Here is a 22999-nt window from a genome sequence, read left to right on the forward strand (position 1 = left end):
TAAATGGTAGAGTGGTTGATGTTATAAGACTGGGGATATTAAATGGTAGAGTGGTTGATGTTATAAAATGTCTTGGGGGATATTAAATGGTAGAGTGGTTGACGTTATAAGACTGGGGATATTAAATGGTAGAGTGGTTGACGTTATAAATGTCTTGGATATTAAATGGTAGAGTGGTTGACGTTATAAGGTCTGGGGGATATTAAATGGTAGAGTGGTTGACGTTATAAATGTTGACTTATAAGGATATTAAATGGTAGAGTGGTTGATAAATGTCTTGGGGATATTAAATGGTAGAGTGGTTGACGTTATAAGACTGGGGATATTAAATGGTAGAGTGGTTGACGTTATAAATGTCTTGGATATTAAATGGTAGAGTGGTTGAAATAAGGCTGGGGATATTAAATGGTAGAGTGGTTGACGTTATAAGGCTGGGGGATATTAAATGGTAGAGTGGTTGACGTTATAAATGTCTGGGGGATATTAAATGGTAGAGTGGTTGACGTTATAAATGTCTTGGATATTAAATGGTAGAGTGGTTGACGTTATAAGGCTGGGTAGATATTAAATGGGGGATATTAAATGGTAGTGGTTGACGTTATAAGGCTGGGGGATATTAAATGGTAGAGTGGTTGACGTTATAAGGTCTGGGGGATATTAAATGGTAGAGTGGTTGACGTTATAAGACTGGGGGTCTTGGATATTAAATGGTAGAGTGGTTGACGTTATAAGGCTGGGGATATTAAATGGTAGAGTGGTTGACGTTATAAGACTGGGGATATTAAATGGTAGAGTGGTTGACGTTATAAGACTGGGGATATTAAATGGTAGAGTGGTTGACGTTATAAGACTGGGGATATTAAATGGTAGAGTGGTTGACGTTATAAGACTGGGGGATATTAAATGGTAGAGTGGTTGACGTTATAAGACTGGGGGATATTAAATGGTAGAGTGGTTGACGTTATAAGGCTGGGGATATTAAATGGTAGAGTGGTTGACGTTATAAGACTGGGGGATGGTTGATTAAATGGGGATATTAAATGAGTGGTTGACGTTATAAGACTTGGGATATTAAATGGTAGAGTGGTTGACGTTATAAGACTGGGGATATTAAATGGTAGAGTGGTTGACGTTATAAGACTGGGGGATATTAAATGGTAGAGTGGTTGACGTTATAAGGCTGGGGATATTAAATGGTAGAGTGGTTGACGTTATAAGTGGTAGAGTGGTTGACGTTATAAATGGTAGAGTGGTTGGTTATAAGACGTTATAAATGGTAGACTGGGGATATTAAATGGTAGAGTGGTTGACGTTATAATTAAATGGTAGAGTGGGGTTATAAGGCTGGGGATATTAAATGGTAGAGTGGTTGACGTTATAAGGCTGGGGGATATTAAATGGTAGAGTGGTTGACGTTATAAGACTGGGGATATTAAATGGTAGAGTGGTTGACGTTATAAGACTGGGGGATATTAAATGGTAGAGTGGTTGACGTTATAAGGCTGGGGTAGAGTGGTTGACGTTAAATGGTAGAGTGGTTGACGTTATAAATGTCTTGGGGATATTAAATGGTAGAGTGGTTGACGTTATAAGACTGGGGGATATTAAATGGTAGAGTGGTTGACGTTATAAGGCTGGGGTGGTATTAAATGGTAGAGTGGTTGACGTTATAAATGTCTGGGGGATATTAAATGGTAGAGTGGTTGACGTTATAAGACTGGGGGATATTAAATGGTAGAGTGGTTGACGTTATAAATGTCTTGGGGATATTAAATGGTAGAGTGGTTGACGTTATAAGGCTGGGGGATATTAAATGGTAGAGTGGTTGACGTTATAAGGCTGGGGATATTAAATGGTAGAGTGGTTGACGTTATAAGATGGGGGGATATTAAATGGTAGAGTGGTTGACGTTATAAGGCTGGGGATATTAAATGGTAGAGTGGTTGACGTTATAAGACTGGGGGATATTAAATGGTAGAGTGGTTGACGTTATAAGGCTGGGGGATATTAAATGGTAGAGTGGTTGACGTTATAAGACTGGGGGATATTAAATGGTAGAGTGGTTGGTTATAAGATATTAAATGGTAGAGTGGTTGACGTTATAAGGCTGGGGATATTAAATGGTAGAGTGGTTGACGTTATAAGACTGGGGGATATTAAATGGTAGAGTGGTTGACGTTATAAGACTGGGGGATATTAAATGGTAGAGTGGTTGACGTTATAAGATGGGGGATATTAAATATTAAATGGTAGAGTGGTTGACGTTATAAGACTGGGGGATATTAAATGGTAGAGTGGTTGACGTTATAAATGGGGATATTAAATGGTAGAGTGGTTGACGTTATAAATGGTATTAAATGGTAGAGTGGTTGACGTTATAAGGCTGGGGGATATTAAATGGTAGAGTGGTTGACGTTATAAGGCTGGGGGATATTAAATGGTAGAGTGGTTGACGTTATAAGATGGGGGATATTAAATGGTAGAGTGGTTGAAATGTCGTTATAAGTGGTGGGGGGATATTAAATGGTAGAGTGGTTGACGTTATAAGACTGGGGGATATTAAATGGTAGAGTGGTTGACGTTATAAGGTCTGGGGATATTAAATGGTAGAGTGGTTGACGTTATAAGGCTGGGGGATATTAAATGGTAGAGTGGTTGACGTTAAATAAGTGGTTGGGGGGGATATTAAATGGTAGAGTGGTTGACGTTATAAATGTCTTGGATATTAAATGGTAGAGTGGTTGACGTTATAAGGCTGGGGATATTAAATGGTAGAGTGGTTGACGTTATAAGGCTGGGGATATTAAATGGTAGAGTGGTTGACGTTATAAGGCTGGGGGATATTAAATGGTAGAGTGGTTGACGTTATAAGGCTGGGGATATTAAATGGTAGAGTGGTTGACGTTAAATGGGGGATATTAAATGGTGAGTGGTTGACGTTATAAGGCTGGGGATATTAAATGGTAGAGTGGTTGACGTTATAAGGCTGGGGATATTAAATGGTAGAGTGGTTGACGTTATAAGGCTGGGGGATATTAAATGGTAGAGTGGTTGACGTTATAAGGCTGGGGGATATTAAATGGTAGAGTGGTTGACGTTATAAGACTGGGGATATTAAATGGTAGAGTGGTTGACGTTATAAGACTATTAAATGGGGGTTATTAAATGGTAGAGTGGTAAATGGTGACGTTGACGTTATAAGACTGGGGGATATTAAATGGTAGAGTGGTTGACGTTATAAGACTGGGGATATTAAATGGTAGAGTGGTTGACGTTATAAATGTCTTGGATATTAAATGGTAGAGTGGTTGACGTTATAAGGCTGGGGATATTAAATGGTAGAGTGGTTGACGTTATAAGACTGGGGATATTAAATGGTAGAGTGGTTGACGTTATAAGACTGGGGTATATTAAATGGGGATATTAAATGGTAGTGGTTGACGTTATAAGGCTGGGGATATTAAATGGTAGAGTGGTTGACGTTATAAGGCTGGGGATATTAAATGGTAGAGTGTACATTATAAATGCTGGGGGATTGGTAGAGTGGTTGACGTTATAAGGCTGGGGGATATTAAATGGTAGAGTGGTTGACGTTATAAGACTGGGGATATTAAATGGTAGAGTGGTTGACGTTATAAGGCTGGGGGATATTAAATGGTAGAGTGGTTGACGTTATAAATGTCTTGGATATTAAATGGTAGAGTGGTTGACGTTATAAGGCTGGGGGATATTAAATGGTAGAGTGGTTGATGTTATAAGACTGGGGGATATTAAATGGTAGAGTGGTTGATGTTATAAGGCTGGGGGATATTAAATGGTAGAGTGGTTGATGTTATAAGACTGGGGGATATTAAATGGTAGAGTGGTTGACGTTATAAGCTGGGGGATATTAAATGGTAGAGTGGTTGACGTTATAAGGCTGGGGGATATTAAATGGTAGAGTGGTTGACGTTATAAGGCTGGGGGATATTAAATGGTAGAGTGGTTGATGTTATAAGGCTGGGGGATATTAAATGGTAGAGTGGTTGATGTTATAAATGTCTTGGATATTAAATGGTAGAGTGGTTGACGTTATAAGGCTGGGGGATATTAAATGGTAGAGTGGTTGACGTTATAAATGTCTTGGATATTAAATGGTAGAGTGGTTGACATTATAAATGTCTTGGATATTAAATGGTAGAGTGGTTGACGTTATAAATGTCTTGGATATTAAATGGTAGAGTGGTTGACATTATAAATGTCTTGGATATTAAATGGTAGAGTGGTTGACGTTATAAGACTGGGGGATATTAAATGGTAGAGTGGTTGACGTTATAAATGTCTTGGATATTAAATGGTAGAGTGGTTGACGTTATAAGGCTGGGGGATATTAAATGGTAGAGTGGTTGACGTTATAAGGCTGGGGGATATTAAATGGTAGAGTGGTTGACGTTATAAATGTCTTGGATATTAAATGGTAGAGTGGTTGACGTTATAAATGTCTTGGATATTAAATGGTAGAGTGGTTGACGTTATAAATGTCTTGGGGATATTAAATGGTAGAGTGGTTGACGTTATAAATGTCTTGGATATTAAATGGTAGAGTGGTTGACGTTATAAGGCTGGGGGATATTAAATGGTAGAGTGGTTGACGTTATAAGGCTGGGGGATATTAAATGGTAGAGTGGTTGACGTTATAAGGCTGGGGGATATTAAATGGTAGAGTGGTTGATAAGATGTCTGGGGATTATAAGGTTATAAGACTGGGGGATATTAAATGGTAGAGTGGTTGACGTTATAAGACTGGGGGATATTAAATGGTAGAGTGGTTGACGTTATAAGGCTGGGGATATTAAATGGTAGAGTGGTTGACGTTATAAGGCTGGGGGATATTAAATGGTAGAGTGGTTGACGTTATAAGACTGGGGATATTAAATGGTAGAGTGGTTGATTATAAGGCTGGGGATATTAAATGGTAGAGTGGTTGACGTTATAAGACTGGGGGATATTAAATGGTAGAGTGGTTGACGTTATAAGGCTGGGGGATATTAAATGGTAGAGTGGTTGACTTATAAGACTGGGGATATTAAATGGTAGAGTGGTTGACGTTATAAGACTGGGGGATATTAAATGGTAGAGTGGTTGACGTTATAAGACTGGGGATATTAAATGGTAGAGTGGTTGACGTTATAAGGCTGGGGATATTAAATGGTAGAGTGGTTGATGTTATAAGGCTGGGGATATTAAATGGTAGAGTGGTTGATGTTATAAATGTCTTGGGATATTAAATGGTAGAGTGGTTGACGTTATATTAAAAATGGTAGAGTGGTTGACGTTATAAGGTCTGGGGGATATTAAATGGTAGAGTGGTTGACGTTATAAGGCTGGGGATATTAAATGGTAGAGTGGTTGACTGTATATAAGTGGTTGATGGGATATTAAATGGTAGAGTGGTTGACGTTATAAGACTGGGGGATATTAAATGGTAGAGTGGTTGACGTTATAAATGTCTTATTAAATGGTAGAGTGGTTGACGTTATAAATGTCTTATATTAAATGGTAGAGTGGTTGACGTTATAAATGTCTTGGATATTAAATGGTAGAGTGGTTGACGTTATAGAGGCTGGGGATATTAAATGGTAGAGTGGTTGAGGCTGGGGGATATTAAATGGTAGAGTGGTTGACGTTATAAGACTGGGGATATTAAATGGTAGAGTGGTTGACGTTATAAATGTCTTGGATATTAAATGGTAGAGTGGTTGACGTTATATATTAAATGGTAGAGTGGTTGGATATTAAATGGTAGAGTGGTTGACGTTATAAATGTCTTGGATATTAAATGGTAGAGTGGTTGACGTTATAAGGCTGGGGGATATTAAATGGTAGAGTGGTTGACGTTATAAGGCTGGGGGATATTAAATGGTAGAGTGGTTGACGTTATAAGGCTGGGGGATATTAAATGGTAGAGTGGTTGACGTTATAAGGCTGGGGGATATTAAATGGTAGAGTGGTTGACGTTATAAGACTGGGGGGATATTAAATGGTAGAGTGGTTGACGTTATAAGGCTGGGGATATTAAATGGTAGAGTGGTTGACGTTATAAATGTCTGGGGATATTAAATGGTAGAGTGGTTGACGTTATAAGGCTGGGGGATATTAAATGGTAGAGTGGTTGACGTTATAAGACTGGGGGATATTAAATGGTAGAGTGGTTGACGTTATAAGGCTGGGGGATATTAAATGGTAGAGTGGTTGACGTTATAAGGCTGGGGGATATTAAATGGTAGAGTGGTTGACGTTATAAATGTCTTGGATATTAAATGGTAGAGTGGTTGACGTTATAAGACTGGGGGATATTAAATGGTAGAGTGGTTGACGTTATAAATGTCTTGGATATTAAATGGTAGAGTGGTTGACGTTATAAGGCTGGGGGATATTAAATGGTAGAGTGGTTGACGTTATAAGGCTGGGGGATATTAAATGGTAGAGTGGTTGACGTTATAAGACTGGGGGATATTAAATGGTAGAGTGGTTGACGTTATAAGGCTGGGGGATATTAAATGGTAGAGTGGTTGACGTTATAAGGCTGGGGGATATTAAATGGTAGAGTGGTTGACGTTATAAGGTGGGGATATTAAATGGTAGAGTGGTTGACGTTATAAGACTGGGGGATATTAAATGGTAGAGTGGTTGCGTTATAAGGCTGGGGGATATTAAATGGTAGAGTGGTTGACGTTATAAATGTCTTGGATATTAAATGGTAGAGTGGTTGACGTTATAAGGCTGGGGGATATTAAATGGTAGAGTGGTTGACGTTATAAGGCTAAGGGGGATATTAAATGGTAGAGTGGTTGACGTTATAAATGGGGGATATTAAATGGTAGAGTGGTTGACGTTATAAGGCTGGGGATATTAAATGGTAGAGTGGTTGACGTTATAAGGCTGGGGGATATTAAATGGTAGAGTGGTTGACGTTATAAATGGCTGGGGGATATTAAATGGTAGAGTGGTTGACGTTATAAATGCTGGGGATATTAAATGGTAGAGTGGTTGACGTTATAAGTGGGGTTAAATGGTAGAGTGGTTGATAAGGCTGGGGATATTAAATGGTAGAGTGGTTGACGTTATAAATGCTGGGGGATATTAAATGGTAGAGTGGTTGACGTTATAAATGTCTTGGATATTAAATGGTAGAGTGGTTGACGTTATAAGACTGGGGGATATTAAATGGTAGAGTGGTTGACGTTATAAGGCTGGGGATATTAAATGGTAGAGTGGTTGATGTTATAAATGTCTTGGATATTAAATGGTAGAGTGGTTGACGTTATAAGACTGGGGGGTATATTAAATGGTATTAAATGGTTGACGTTATAAGGCTGGGGGATATTAAATGGTAGAGTGGTTGACGTTATAAATGTCTTGGGGATATTAAATGGTAGAGTGGTTGACGTTATAAGGCTGGGGGATATTAAATGGTAGAGTGGTTGATATTAAATGTTATAAGGCTGGGGGATATTAAATGGTAGAGTGGTTGACGTTATAAGGCTGGGGGATATTAAATGGTAGAGTGGTTGACGTTATAAGACTGGGGGATATTAAATGGTAGAGTGGTTGATGTTATAAGACTGGGGGATATTAAATGGTAGAGTGGTTGACGTTATAAGGCTGGGGGATATTAAATGGTAGAGTGGTTGACGTTATAAGGCTGGGGGATATTAAATGGTAGAGTGGTTGACGTTATAAGGCTGGGGATATTAAATGGTAGAGTGGTTGACGTTATAAGGCTGGGGTGGTTGATATTAAATGGTAGAGTGGTTGACGTTATAAATGTCTTGGATATTAAATGGTAGAGTGGTTGACGTTATAAATGTCTTGGATATTAAATGGTAGAGTGGTTGACGTTATAAGGCTGGGGGATATTAAATGGTAGAGTGGTTGACGTTACAAGACTGGGGGATGTAGTGGATGATGATGATGATGATGATGATGATGGTCACTCACTCTTGAACCGTCTTTGCCAGAAGCACCCTCAGGTCCCTTCTCTCCGTTGTCACCCTGTGGGACACAAACACAGTTATATTAGACTACATTATGATTAAAGGAATAGGGTAGGTTAACACATTATGAAATCACAACATCAATGAGCATGTATTGTAAATAGACCTACATCATTTGTTGCCACTCCACATCATTACTGCTGTGCTGTGTGGCTTTACTCCAGTGGCTCTTGTTGCAAAGTTCATGGCCAGTGATCCCTTTCATGGCTTAGTACGATTACCATGACTATGATTTGAACTAATATTAGGATGCTTCTTTCAAGTGCCACTCACTCTGTCTCCCTTAGGTCCGGGGATGCCTGAGGCTCCTCTCTCTCCGGGCATACCTTGCAGACCGGGGGGTCCCTGGGCACCCGATGCACCACCTGGTCCGATCGCGCCCTACAACACAAGACACACAACAGCTACTGTCAGCAACTGAATACAGAACTAATAGCAACACAGCAACTGGTAGAGGTTTTGATGGAAAACAACAGTAACAGCCTGTAGAATACAACAGAATACAACAGAACTAAATAGAACAGAACAGAACAGAACTGAAGAGAACTGAATATAACTGAATATAACTGAACAGAACTGAAGAGAACAGAATAGAACAGAACTAAATAGAACAGAACTAAATAGAACAGAACAGAACTGAAGAGAACTGAATAGAACAGAATAGAACAGAACTGAACAGAACAGAACTGAAGAGAACTGAATAGAACAGAATAGAACAGAACTGAATAGAACAGAACTGAAGAGAACTGAATAGAACAGAACTGAATAGAACAGAACTGAAGAGAACTGAATAGAACAGAACTGAAGAGAACTGAATAGAACAGAACTGAATAGAACAGAACTGAAGAGAACTGAATAGAACAGAACTGAATAGAACAGAACTGAACAGAACTGAATAGAACAGAACTGAAGAGAACTGAATAGAACAGAACTGAAGAGAACAGAATAGAACAGAACTGAAGAGAACTGAATAGAACAGAACTGAAGAGAACTGAATAGAACAGAACTGAAGAGAACAGAATAGAACAGAACTGAAGAGAACTGAATAGAACAGAATAGAGCAGAACAGAATTGAAGAAAACTGAATAGAAGTGAATAGAACAGAACAAATTAAAAACTCATTTCACAGAAGATCCATCCCCACACTGAGGAAACTGGCCTGTTCACAGTGATATTATTCATCAAAACGAACCATATCAAATGCAAGGTGAACACTCCCCAGTAGATAACTAGCTGAAACGTTTTTCCCAGCTTTGGCAACTGGGTATCAGCAGCACCTTCAAAGGTTTTCCTTTTTCATAAGGACCTTCATTAAAAGCTTTAATTTTCAGTTTCCTTCAAGATATTGGGTGGTTTGAGAATATATATTTGAGAATGATCTGAGGACTAAATGAAGTTGTCCATTGCAACATGCATACTCAAATTATGTATGAAGTTTATTTAGCAGAGACATTGTACAACAAAACCAAGTCTCAGAGCATTGAGAAAACATTTGTCGCACCAGATTTAGTTAATAGCTCATTTCCATCTGTAGTCCCTAAAACATCTAGACATAGGTGAACATCTAGACATGGAAACATTATATACATCTAGACATGGAAACATTATATACATCTAGACATGGAAACATTATATACATCTAGACATGGAAACATTATATACATCTAGACATGGAAACATTATATACATCTAGACATGGAAGCATTATATACATCTAGACATGAAAACATTATATACATCTAGACATGGAAACATTATATACATCGAGACATGGAAACATTATATACATCTAGACATGGAAACATTATATACATCTAGACATGGAAACATTATATACATCTAGACATGGAAACATTATATACATCTAGACATGGAAACATTATATACATCTAGACATGGAAACATTATATACATCTAGACATGGAAACATTATATACATCTAGACATAGGTAAACATCTAGGCATGGAAACATTATATACATCGAGTCATGGAAACATTATATACATCTAGACATGGAAACATTATATACATCTAGACATGGAAACATTATATACACCTAGACATGGAAACATTATATACATCTAGACATAGGTTAACATCTAGGCATGGAAACATTATATACATCGAGTCATGGAAACATTATATACATCTAGACATGGAAACATTAAATACATCTAGACATGGAAACATTATATACATCTAGACATGGAAACATTATATACATCTAGACATGGAAACATTATATACACCTAGACATGGAAACATTATATACATCTAGACATGGAAACATTATATACATCGAGACATGGAAACATTATATACATCTAGACATGGAAACATTATATACACCTAGACATGGAAACATTATATACATCTAGACATGGAAATATTATATACATCTAGACATAGGTTAACATCTAGGCATGGAAACATTATATACATCTAGACATGGAAACATTATATACATCGAGTCATGGAAACATTATATACATCTAGACATGGAAACATTATATACATCTAGACATGGAAAAATTATATACATCTAGACATAGGTTAACATCTAGGCATGGAAACATTATATACATCTAGACATGGAAACATTATATACATCTAGAAATGGAAACATTATATACATCTAGACATAGGTTAACATCTAGGCATGGAAACATTGTATACATCGAGTCATGGAAACATTATATACATCTAGACATGGAAACATTATATACATCTAGACATGGAAATATTATATACATCTAGACATAGGTTAACATCTAGGCATGGAAACATTATATACATCTAGACATGGAAACATTATATACATCTAGACATGGAAACATTATATACATCTAGACATGGAAACATTATATACATCTATACATGGAAACATTATATACATCTAGACATAGGTTAACATCTAGGCATGGAAACATTATATACATCTAGACATAGGTTAACATCTAGGCATGGAAACATTATATACATCTAGACATGGAAACATTATATACATCTAGACATGGAAACATTATATACATCTAGACATGGAAACATTATATACATCTAGCCATAGGTTAACATCTAGGCATGGAAACATTATATACATCTAGACATGGAAACATTATATACATCTAGAAATGGAAACATTATATACATCTAGACATAGGTTAACATCTAGGCATGGAAACATTATATACATCGAGTCATGGAAACATTATATGCATCTAGACATGGAAACATTATATACATCTAGACATGGGAACATTATATACACCTAGACATGGAAACATTATATACATCTAGACATAGGTTAACATCTAGGCATGGAAATATTATATACATCTAGACATAGGTTAACATCTAGGCATGGAAACATTATATACATCTAGACATGGAAACATTATATACATCTAGACATGGAAACATTATATACATCTAGACATGGAAATATTATATACATCTAGACATAGGTTAACATCTAGGCATGGAAACATTATATACATCTAGACATAGGTTAACATCTAGGCATGGAAACATTATATACATCGAGTCATGGAAACATTATATACATCTAGACATGGAAACATTATATACATCTAGAAATGGAAACATTATATACATCTAGACATAGGTTAACATCTAGTCATGGAAACATTATATACATCTAGACATGGAAACATTATATACATCTAGAAATGGAAACATTATATACATCTAGACATAGGTTAACATCTAGACATGGAAACATTATATACATCTAGACATGGAAACATTATATACATCTAGACATAGGTTAACATCTAGGCATGGAAACATTATATACATCTAGACATAGGTTAACATCTAGGCATGGAAACATTATATACATCTAGACATGGAAACATTATATACATCTAGACATGGAAATATTATATACATCTAGACATAGGTTAACATCTAGGCATATAAACATTATATACATCTAGACATGGAAACATTATATACATCTAGACATGGAAACATTATATACATCTAGACATGGAAACATTATATACATCTAGAAATGGAAACATTATATACATCTAGACATAGGTTAACATCTAGGCATGGAAACATTATATACATCTAGAAATGGAAACATTATATACATCTAGACATAGGTTAACATCTAGGCATGGAAACATTATATACATCGAGTCATGGAAACATTATATACATCTAGACATGGAAACATTATATACATCTAGAAATGGAAACATTATATACATATAGACATAGGTTAACATCTAGGCATGGAAACATTATATACATCTAGACATCGAAACATTATATACATCTAGACATGGAAACATTATATACACCTAGACATGGAAACATTATATACATCTAGACATGGAAATATTATATACATCTAGACATAGGTTAACATCTAGGCATATAAACATTATATACATCTAGACATGGAAACATTATATACATCTAGACATGGAAACATTATATACATCTAGACATGGAAACATTATATACATCTAGAAATGGAAACATTATATACATCTAGACATAGGTTAACATCTAGGCATGGAAACATTATATACATCTAGAAATGGAAACATTATATACATCTAGACATAGGTTAACATCTAGGCATGGAAACATTATATACATCTAGGCATGGAAACATTATATACATCGAGTCATGGAAACATTATATGCATCTAGACATGGAAACATTATATACATCTAGACATGGGAACATTATATACACCTAGACATGGAAACATTATATACATCTAGACATGGAAATATTATATACATCTAGACATAGGTTAACATCTATGCATATAAACATTATATACACCTAGACATGGAAACATTATATACATCTAGACATGGAAACATTATATACATCTAGACATGGAAACATTATATACACCTAGACATGGAAACATTATATACATCTAGACATGGAAATTTTATATACATCTAGACATAGGTTAACATCTAGGCATATAAACATTATATACATCTAGACATGGAAACATTATATACATCTAGACATCGAAACATTATATACATCTAGACATAGGTTAACATCTAGGCATATAAACATTATATACACCTAGACATGGAAACATTATATACATCTAGAAATGGAAACATTATATACATCTAGACATGGAAACATTATATACATCTAGACATGGAAACATTATATACATCTAGACATGGAAACATTATATACATCTAGACATGGGAACATTATATACACCTAGACATGGAAACATTATATACATCTAGAAATGGAAACATTATATACATCTAGACATGGAAACATTATATACATCTAGACATACACTATGCCTCACAAGTCCTCAACTGGCAGCTTTATTAAATTCTACCCGCAAAGCACCTGTCTCAACGTCAACAGTGAAGAGGCAACTCCGAGATGCTGGCCTTCTAGGCAGAGTTCCTCTGTCCAGTGTCTGTGTTATTTTGCCCATCTTAATCTTTTATTTTTATTGGCCAGTCTGAGATATGGCGTTTTCTTTGCAACTCTGACTAGTCACCTCTTCACTGTTGACATTGAGACTGGTGTTTTGCAGGTACAATTTAATGAAGCTGCCAGGTGAGGACTTGTAGGCATCTGTTTCTCAAACTAGACACTCTAATGTACTTGTCCTCTTGCTCAGTTGTGCACCGGGGACTCCCACTCCTCTTTCTATTCTGGTTAGTGACAGTTTGTGCTGCTCTGTGAAGGGAGTAGTACACAGCATTGTACGAGATCTTCAGTTTCTTGGCAATTTCTCGCATGGAATAGCCTTCATTTCTCAGAACAAGAATAGACTGAATAGCTAACAAGAATAGCTAACACAACGTGCCATTGGAACACAGGAGTGCTGGTTGCTGATAATGGGCCTCTGTACACCTATGTAGATAGTCAATAAAAAATCTGCTGTTTCCGGCTACAATAGTCATTTACAACATTAACAATGTCTACACTGTGATTTCTGATCAAATTTGATTTTCTTTCAAAAACAAGGACATTTCTAACTGACCCCAAACTTTTGAACGGGGGTGTAGGTGAACATAGAAGTCAAAACATTGCTGATTGAAACACATTTCTATTGGATAGAACGTGTAATAGTCCTATAAAAATACATCAGCCACATCAAGACACAGCTCCTGTACATTATCTGAAATGATTTCTAACAGTATCTGAACTCAGGTCTGAGCTGTTTATAGAGTTTACGTTGTTGTTTTTTTGTCTCCCTCTTCTGTATTACGCTGACTTGGCCGTCTGGTAGCTCATTCTCATAAACGTTCTCTAAGCTTGTTCTCTGCCAATTTGCCAAATGTTCCTGCTGCGCTTAGCTCGAAGAGGAATGCTGTGTTTGTTCTCTCCTGCTGGCACTGCTGTCTCTCTGAATCCCCAGTTACATTCATCTGTCTGTTCATCCCTCCTCCTCCTCCTCCTCCCCCCTCCTATCATTAGCTTTAATCCCAGCCTCTTTCTATCATTTCCTCCTTGGCTGACAGTCAGGGGTTCTGAACTGAAATGGCCCCGAAGGCAAGCAGGCAGGTTCTTTCACCCCCTAGTCTACTCTAATCTGCCCGAAGTCTGTTCCACTCATTACCAGTATTGAGAATGAAAAGTTGCATTGAGCCATGGTTGACGGACAACGGAAATATCTGTGAATGTGGCACGTTTCCTTTAATATGATAACCGTAAATCCCTTCTTCTATGTAGTGAAAAGGCTGTGTAGAATTTTCCCTTGGTGATAACGAGATGGTATTGCTGGCATGCTTTAAACAGATACTGTGTAGGATCAGGATGGGACTGTGCATTATGGTAATGAGCCTGTCTCATATTTAAAAGACTACATGTTTTTCTGTGGGATATGGTGGAACCAAACAAGTGTCCTGACTCTCTGCGGTGACTAAAGATCCCATGGCACTTATGGTAAGAATAGGGGTGTTAACTCCGGTGTCCTGGTTAATTCCCAATCTGGCCCTCATACCATCATGGCCACCTAATCATCCCCAGCTTCCAATTGTTCACTCATTCAAATACTAGCTGCAAATTCTACTAGTTGCAAATTCTACTGCAAATTCTACTAGCTGCAAATTCTACTAGCAGCAAATTCTACTAGCAGCAAATTCTACTAGCTGCAAATTCTACTAGCTGCAAGTTCGACTAGTTGCAAATTCTACTAGCTGCAAATTCGACTAGTTGCAAATTCTACTAGCTGCAATTTCGACTAGTTGCAAATTCGACGAGTTGCAAATTCTACTAGCTGCAAATTCTACTAGCTGCTAATTCTACTAGCTGCAAATTCTACTAGCTGCTAATTCTACTAGCTGCAAATTCTACTAGCTGCTAATTCTACTAGCTGCAAATTCTACTAGCTGCAAATTCTACTAGCTGCTAATTCTACTGCAAATTCTACTAGCTGCAAATTCGACTAGTTGCAAATTCTACTAGCTGCAAATTCCACTAACTGCAAATTCTACTGCAAATTCTACTAGTGGCAAATTCTACTGCAAATTCTACTAGCTGCAAATTCGACTAGTTGCAAATTCTACTAGCTGCAAATTCCACTAACTGCAAATTCTACTGCAAATTCTACTAGTGGCAAATTCTACTGCAAATTCTAATGGCTGCAAATTCTACTGCAACTTCTACTAACTGCAAATTGTACTAGCTTCATTTAGGTATATCAGAAGACTAAGTTCTCTACAGTAGTGTGTTTGTCTAACCTTAGGTCCGTCAGTTCCAGGAGTTCCAGGAAGACCACGGGGTCCCTGCAGCCCCTGAGGCCCAGCACCTCCTCTCTCTCCTGGGAAACCACGCTCACCCTACAAGGAGACAGGGACGGATGGTTAGCATTATTATCCTCCATAACTCCATAAGTGGAGTTAGCCATATGAACATCGTAGGTATGGAGATGATGGAGGAGGAAACTAAACTCACTCTTGGTCCAGTGGCACCAGCAGCTCCACCCTCTCCTGGAACTCCCATGTCACCGGGCTTGCCACCCTCACCAGGGGGGCCGGGAGGTCCGGGCAGACCCTGTTCAAAGGAAGCAAAACAACCAATCAATCAATCACGTGGCTGTTGTTACTACTTGTGAAGTTTATAGTTGACTGAATTGTCAAAGTGATTGGACAAATGTAGTGTATAATGGCTGCATTTACACAGGCAGCCTAATTTTTATATTTTTCCAGGAATGTCTTTTTTGACCAATCAGATTAGCTCATTTGCCAATAATTGGGCAAAAGATCAGGATTGCGCTGCCTGTGTAAACGCTTACTAATATTTTTTAGGAGCATGCAGAGTACCAAAAAGACAGGTATTCAGTGAATGCAGAGTGACAGACAGACAGACAGACAGACAGACAGACAGACAGACAGACAGACAGACAGACAGACAGACAGACAGACAGACAGACAGACAGACAGGTACACACTAAATGCAGAGTGACAGACAGACAGACAGACAGACAGACAGACAGACAGACAGACAGACAGACAGACAGACAGACAGACAGACAGACAGACAGACAGACAGACAGACAGACAGACAGACAGACAGACAGACAGACAGACAGACAGACAGACAGACAGACAGACAGGTACAAGTGAATGCAGAGTGACAGACAGACAGGTACACAGTGAATGCAGAGTGACAGACAGACAGACAGACAAAAACAGACAGACAGACAGACAGACAGACAGACAGACAGACAGACAGACAGACAGACAGACAGACAGACAGACAGACAGACAGACAGACAGACAGACACAGTGACAGAGTACAGACAGACAGACAGACAGAGACAGACAGACAGACAGACAGACAGACAGACAGACAGACAGACAGACAGACAGACAGACAGACAGACAGACAGACAGACAGATGCAGAGTGAATGTAGGGTGACAGACAGACAGGTACACAGTGAATGCAGAGTGACAGACAGACAGGTACACAGTGAATGCAGAGTGACAGACAGACAGGTACACAGTGAATGCAGAGTGACAGACAGACAGACAGACACACAGTGAATGCAGAGTGACAGACAGACAGGTACACAATGAATGGAGAGTGACAGACAGACAGGTACACAGTGAATGCAGTCACAGACAGACAGACAGACAGGTGCACAGTGAATGCAGAGAGACAGACAGACAGGTACACAGTGAATGCAGAGTGAGAGAGAGAGGTGTACATCTACTGACCTGGAAGCCAGAAGGTCCAGGTTGTCCTTGCTCTCCTCTCTCTCCAGCAGGGCCCTGTGGTAAAGGAAGGCTTAACAGTGAGCATTATTCATTGACCTGTCAAAGCCACTGCTAATTCAGAGGCTTTCCTCAATTGGCCTAGACCAGGCTGCATGTAACTGGTTTAAAAATGACTTGACAGATAGAACTCAATGTGTGTCGACTGTGAAATCAGGTTTCCTGGATATTACGAAAGGTGTCCCGCAGAGGTCGATTCTGGGTCCTGTACTGTTTACTGTTTACATTGTGAATATGGACTTGTCTGTAAAACATTTGTACCTGTACGCCGATGATACTGTTGTGTATGCTATTGTGCCCACGGTTGACCAGGCTCTATTTGAACTACAGTCTGCCTTCATTGTATTACAGGAAAACTTTGACCTGAAATTAGTATTGAATGTAGGTCATTTTTATTTATTTTACCTTTATTTAACTAGGCAAGTCAGTTAAGAACAAATTCTTATTTTCAATGACAGCCTAGGAACAGTTTTGTACCTTGTAAGCTCAGGGGTTTGAACTTGCAACTTTCCGGTTACTAGTCCAACACTCTAACCACTAGGCTACCCTGCCGCCCCAAAAAGGTCAAACTAAGTATATGTTATTATTCAGTCAACGTTTCTATGGGTTCTAGACTATGGCGACATCACCTCTATGAAGTCCAATTTGTTCAAACCGTTAGATGCAGTTTATCATAGTGGACTGCGTTTTATTACAGGCAACAATTTTAGTACTCATCACTGCATTCTCTACCAGGAAGTTGTTTGGCCCTCTTTGATGTCACGTATGTTGATACATTACTATGTTTTCATTTATAAAGCCTTTTAAAAAAGACCCACTGTACCTAACGTCTTTACTAAACTTTAGACATGGGAGTTACCACTCCAGGTCTCAGGGATGGGATAACTCTGGAAATTCCTCTGGTCTCTACCGAGTTGGGTAAATCAGCTTTTACTTTTCTTGCAGCTTCTTTGTGGAACAATCTTCAAAATGTTCTTGAATGTGATGTTCAATGTGATGACCTTATTACTGATGAATGTGATGTTCTGGTGCCTCTAGGGGTCATTCAGACAGCTGGTTGAGGACCTTATTACTGATGAATGTGATGTTCTGGTGCCTCTAGGGGTCATTCAGACAGCTGGTTGAGGACCTTATTACTGATGAATGTGATGTTCTGGTGCCTCTAGGGTCATTCAGACAGCTGGTTGAGGACCTTATTACTGATGAATGTGATGTTCTGGTGCCTCTAGGGTCATTCAGACAGCTGGTTGAGGACCTTATTACTGATGAATGTGATGTTCTGGTGCCTCTAGGGTCATTCAGACAGCTGATTGAGGACCTTATTACTGATGAATGTGATGTTCTGGTGCCTCTAGGGGTAATTCAGACAGCTGGTTGAGGACCTTATTACTGATGAATGTGATGTTCTGGTGCCTCTTGGGGTCATTCAGACAGCTGGTTGAGGACCTTATTACTGATGAATGTGATGTTCTGGTGCCTCTTGGGGTCATTCAGACAGCTGGTTGAGGACCTTATTACTGATGAATGTGATGTTCTGGTGCCTCTAGGGGTAATTCAGACAGCGGATTGAGGACCTTATTACTGATGAATGTGATGTTCTGGTGCCTCTAGGGGTCATTCAGACAGCTGATTGAGGACCTTATTACTGATGAATGTGATGTTCTGGTGCCTCTTGGGGTCATTCAGACAGCTGGTTGAGGACCGTATTACTGATGAATGTGATGTTCTGGTGCCTCTTGGGGTAATTCAGACAGCTGATTGAGGACCGTATTACTGATGAATGTGATGTTCTGGTGCCTCTTGGGGTAATTCAGACAGCTGGTTGAGGACCGTATTACTGATGAATGTGATGTTCTGGTGCCTCTAGGGGTAATTCAGACAGCTGGTTGAGGACCGTATTACTGATGAATGTGATGTTCTGGTGCCTCTAGGGGTAATTCAGACAGCGGATTGAGGACCGTATTACTGATGAATGTGATGTTCTGGTGCCTCTAGGGGTAATTCAGACAGCTGGTTGAGGACCTTATTACTGATGAATGTGATGTTCTGGTGCCTCTGGGGTAATTCAGACAGCTGGTTGAGGACCGTATTACTGATGAATGTGATGTTCTGGTGCCTCTAGGGGTAATTCAGACAGCTGGTTGAGGACCTTATTACTGATGAATGTGATGTTCTGGTGCCTCTAGGGGTAATTCAGACAGCTGGTTGAGGACCTTATTACTGATGAATGTGATGTTCTGGTGCCTCTAGGGGTAATTCAGACAGCTGGTTGAGGACCGTATTACTGATGAATGTGATGTTCTGGTGCCTCTAGGGGTCATTCATGTGATGTTCTGGTGCCTCTAGGGGTAATGACTGATGAATGTGATGTTCTGGTGCCTCTAGCTGATTGAGGACCTTATTACTGATGAATGTGATGTTCTGGTGCCTCTAGGGTCATTCAGACAGCTGGTTGAGGACTGTATTACTGATGAATGTGATGTTCTGGTGCCTCTAGGGGTCATTCAGACAGCTGGTTGAGGATCTTACTACTGATGAATGTGATGTTCTGGTGCCTCTAGGGGTAATTCAGACAGCTGGTTGAGGACCTTATTACTGATGAATGTGATGTTCTGGTGCCTCTAGGGTCATTCAGACAGCTGGTTGAGGACCTTATTACTGATGAATGTGATGTTCTGGTGCCTCTAGGGTCATTCAGACAGCTGGTTGAGGACCTTATTACTGATGAATGTGATGTTCTGGTGCCTCTAGGGTCATTCAGACAGCTGGTTGAGGACCTTATTACTGATGAATGTGATGTTCTGGTGCCTCTAGGGGTAATTCAGACAGCTGGTTGAGGACCGTATTACTGATGAATGTGTTTGTTTTTATGATCGTGTTTTTCTTTCTGTTTGCATTTTGTATCGATATTGATGTGTGCATTTTCTGTAATTTCTGTCATTCAGGGCTCATTTGTAGAATAGACCTTGTTCTCAGTATGACTCCCTGATCAAATAAAGGTTAAATAGAATTACAGGAAAACAAGGCATTGGGCTGCCGTTAAAAATACTAAAACATTGTGCCTTTAAACTCAATCGGCGCATCTAACATCAAGCCAAGTCATTGTGAAGAAATTAGTCTCATCTTGACGATACAGTGTAATAATCTTACCATCTTACAACCACAATGAAACTTGAATCAGAAAGGTTAGCTAGCAGCGAATTGACAACGATACGCGTTGATCACATTGGAGTATATCCAGCCTGGGTGTGGTGGAGTTATCAGGACGTTTTTTGGGGAGTAAATTGAGAAAGGTGGATAAGAGCAGTGAGACAGACGTGACGGCAGCAGAGTGCGATTGGAGAGATAGAGATACTCACAGCAGGGCCAGGGGGTCCAGCAGCTCCGGTCTCACCATCCTTACCAGGAAGACCCTATAGGGAGAGAGAGAAAAAAGAGAGAGGGTAGAGAAAGAGAGAGAGAGAAGAGAGAGAGAGGGTAGAGAAAGAGAGAAAAAAGAGAGAGGGTAGAGAAAGAGAGAGAGAGAAGAGAGAGAAGAGAGAGAGAGGGTAGAGAAAGAGAGAGGGAGAGAGAGAGAGAGGGGGGGGGGTAGAGAGTTAGAGGCCATGGGAGCCAGATGAAGACTGATAGATGTAATTACTACTATGGCAACTGAGTAGGGACAAACTGAGTATGTGGAATGGTTTCCTAACAACTTCTTTAAAGTGTTTTCTGCACATTTGAAATGGCATATATTATCATCAAAAAGAAGATAGAAGGCTATTTATGATTTGTAACTCTGTTTGGTTTAATCTTAATGGATTCCTTTCTAGTCGGGCATAAGGTGTGTTTACCCCGGCATATTTCACATGGCTCAACTGAAAAGGCTGTCTGTGTCTGTCTGTCTGGGTGAGATAAATGACTTACTCTCAGACCTGGCGCACCGAGCAATCCTTTCTCTCCGCCCTTGCCAGGTTCGCCCTAGTCAGAAAACACACACAAAGCAGTCAGCCACGTCCAGTTGTATGTAGAACAGACATACACTCTGTCCATGTAGATATGTCCCTATGTATATGTCAATCATCCAACACACCCAATCAACCAATCATCAATCATCCAACACACCCAATCAACCAATCATCAAATCATTAAAAACACCCAATCAACCGATCATCAATCATCCAAAACACCCAATCAACCAATCATCAAATCATTAAAAACACCCAATCAACCGATCATCAATCATCCAAAACACCCAACCAACCAACCAAATCAATCAATCTACAATCAATCAAACAGTCACACCAATCATCAAATCCCATTAAAAACACGCCAACCGATCATCAATCATCCAAAACCAGGGGGACCAACCAACCAATCATCAAATCATTAAAAAACAATCAACCGATCATCAATCAATCAATCAATCAAATTATGCAAAATAAAAACTAGAAGTTATGCACCTGAGGGGTTTCTACACTGTCAGAGTCAACCATTTACCCTATTAGTCATCTAGTGTCAATCATAAATCAGTGGTCAGAGTCCTGTGAACATGCCCTATCACGCCAGGCTGACCGCGGGCTCCATAGTGTCTATATAAATCATTGGTCAGAGTCCTGTGAACATGCTGATTCATCTAGTGTCTATATAAATCAGGGGTCAGGGTCCTGAACATCCTCACCAGCAGCACCCTACAGAGGGGAAACAGGAGGGTCAGTCAATCAATCAATCAATCAATCAATTATGCAAAATAAAAACTAGAAGTTATGCACCTGAGGGGGTTTCTACACTGTCAGAGTCAATGATTTACCCTATTAGTCATCTAGTGTCTATATAAATCAGTGGTCAGAGTCCTGTGAACATGCTGATTCATCTAGTGTCTATATAAATCAGTGGTCAGAGTCCTGTGAACATGCTGATTCATCTAGTGTCTATATAAATCAGTGGTCAGAGTCCTGTGAACACGCTGATTCATCTAGTGTCTATATAAATCATTGGTCAGAGTCCTGTGAACATGCTGATTCATCTAGTGTCTATATAAATCATTGGTCAGAGTCCTGTGAACATGCTGATTCATCTAGTGTCTATATAAATCATTGGTCAGAGTCCTGTGAACATGCTGATTCATCTAGTGTCTATATAAATCATTGGTCAGAGTCCTGTGAACATGCTGATTCATCTAGTGTCTATATAAATCATTGGTCAGAGTCCTGTGAACATGCTGATTCATCTAGTGTCTATATAAATCATTGGTCAGAGTCCTGTGAACATGCTGATTCATCTAGTGTCTATATAAATCATTGGTCAGAGTCCTGTGAACATGCTGATTCATCTAGTGTCTATATAAATCAGTGGTCAGAGTCCTGTGAACACGCTGATTCATCTAGTGTCTATATAAATCAGTGGTCAGAGTCCTGTGAACATGCTGATTCATCTAGTGTCTATATAAATCAGTGGTCAGAGTCCTGTGAACATGCTGATTCATCTAGTGAGCAAATTAATGTTTATTCTTTTTTTTTTTACAATTTTTTTTATTTTTACAGTTGTTGAACAAAACAGACAACAAGCGTACTTACACCGGGTCCAACTTTTCCTTGAGGACCTGCATCACCGGGACGACCAGTAAGACCCTGCAAGAGCACAGAGACACACACACATCACTGTATACTGTACAGTATGGGAGTTAAATCTACAGTGATTATTGTCCTGGCTTCG

General features: G+C 39.0%; 1 protein-coding gene across 2 annotated transcripts in view; it reads right to left on the minus strand.

Annotated features, from left to right (window-relative positions):
- Positions 1 to 22999, minus strand: part of LOC112240032 (collagen alpha-1(II) chain) — an 85718-nt gene that overhangs the window by 15734 nt on the left and 46985 nt on the right. For both annotated transcript variants that reach the window (XM_042324833.1, XM_042324832.1), the window contains 4 exons: positions 15983 to 15999; positions 15769 to 15867; positions 8310 to 8417; positions 7981 to 8034 (listed from right to left, as the gene is read on the minus strand). In XM_042324833.1, coding sequence (XP_042180767.1) covers positions 7981 to 8034; positions 8310 to 8417; positions 15769 to 15867; positions 15983 to 15999 — 278 coding nt within the window. The remainder of the gene's footprint in view (positions 1 to 7980; positions 8035 to 8309; positions 8418 to 15768; positions 15868 to 15982; positions 16000 to 22999) is intronic.

This window comes from Oncorhynchus tshawytscha, linkage group LG07 (assembly GCF_018296145.1).
Source record: "Oncorhynchus tshawytscha isolate Ot180627B linkage group LG07, Otsh_v2.0, whole genome shotgun sequence".
Taxonomy (NCBI): domain Eukaryota; kingdom Metazoa; phylum Chordata; class Actinopteri; order Salmoniformes; family Salmonidae; genus Oncorhynchus; species Oncorhynchus tshawytscha.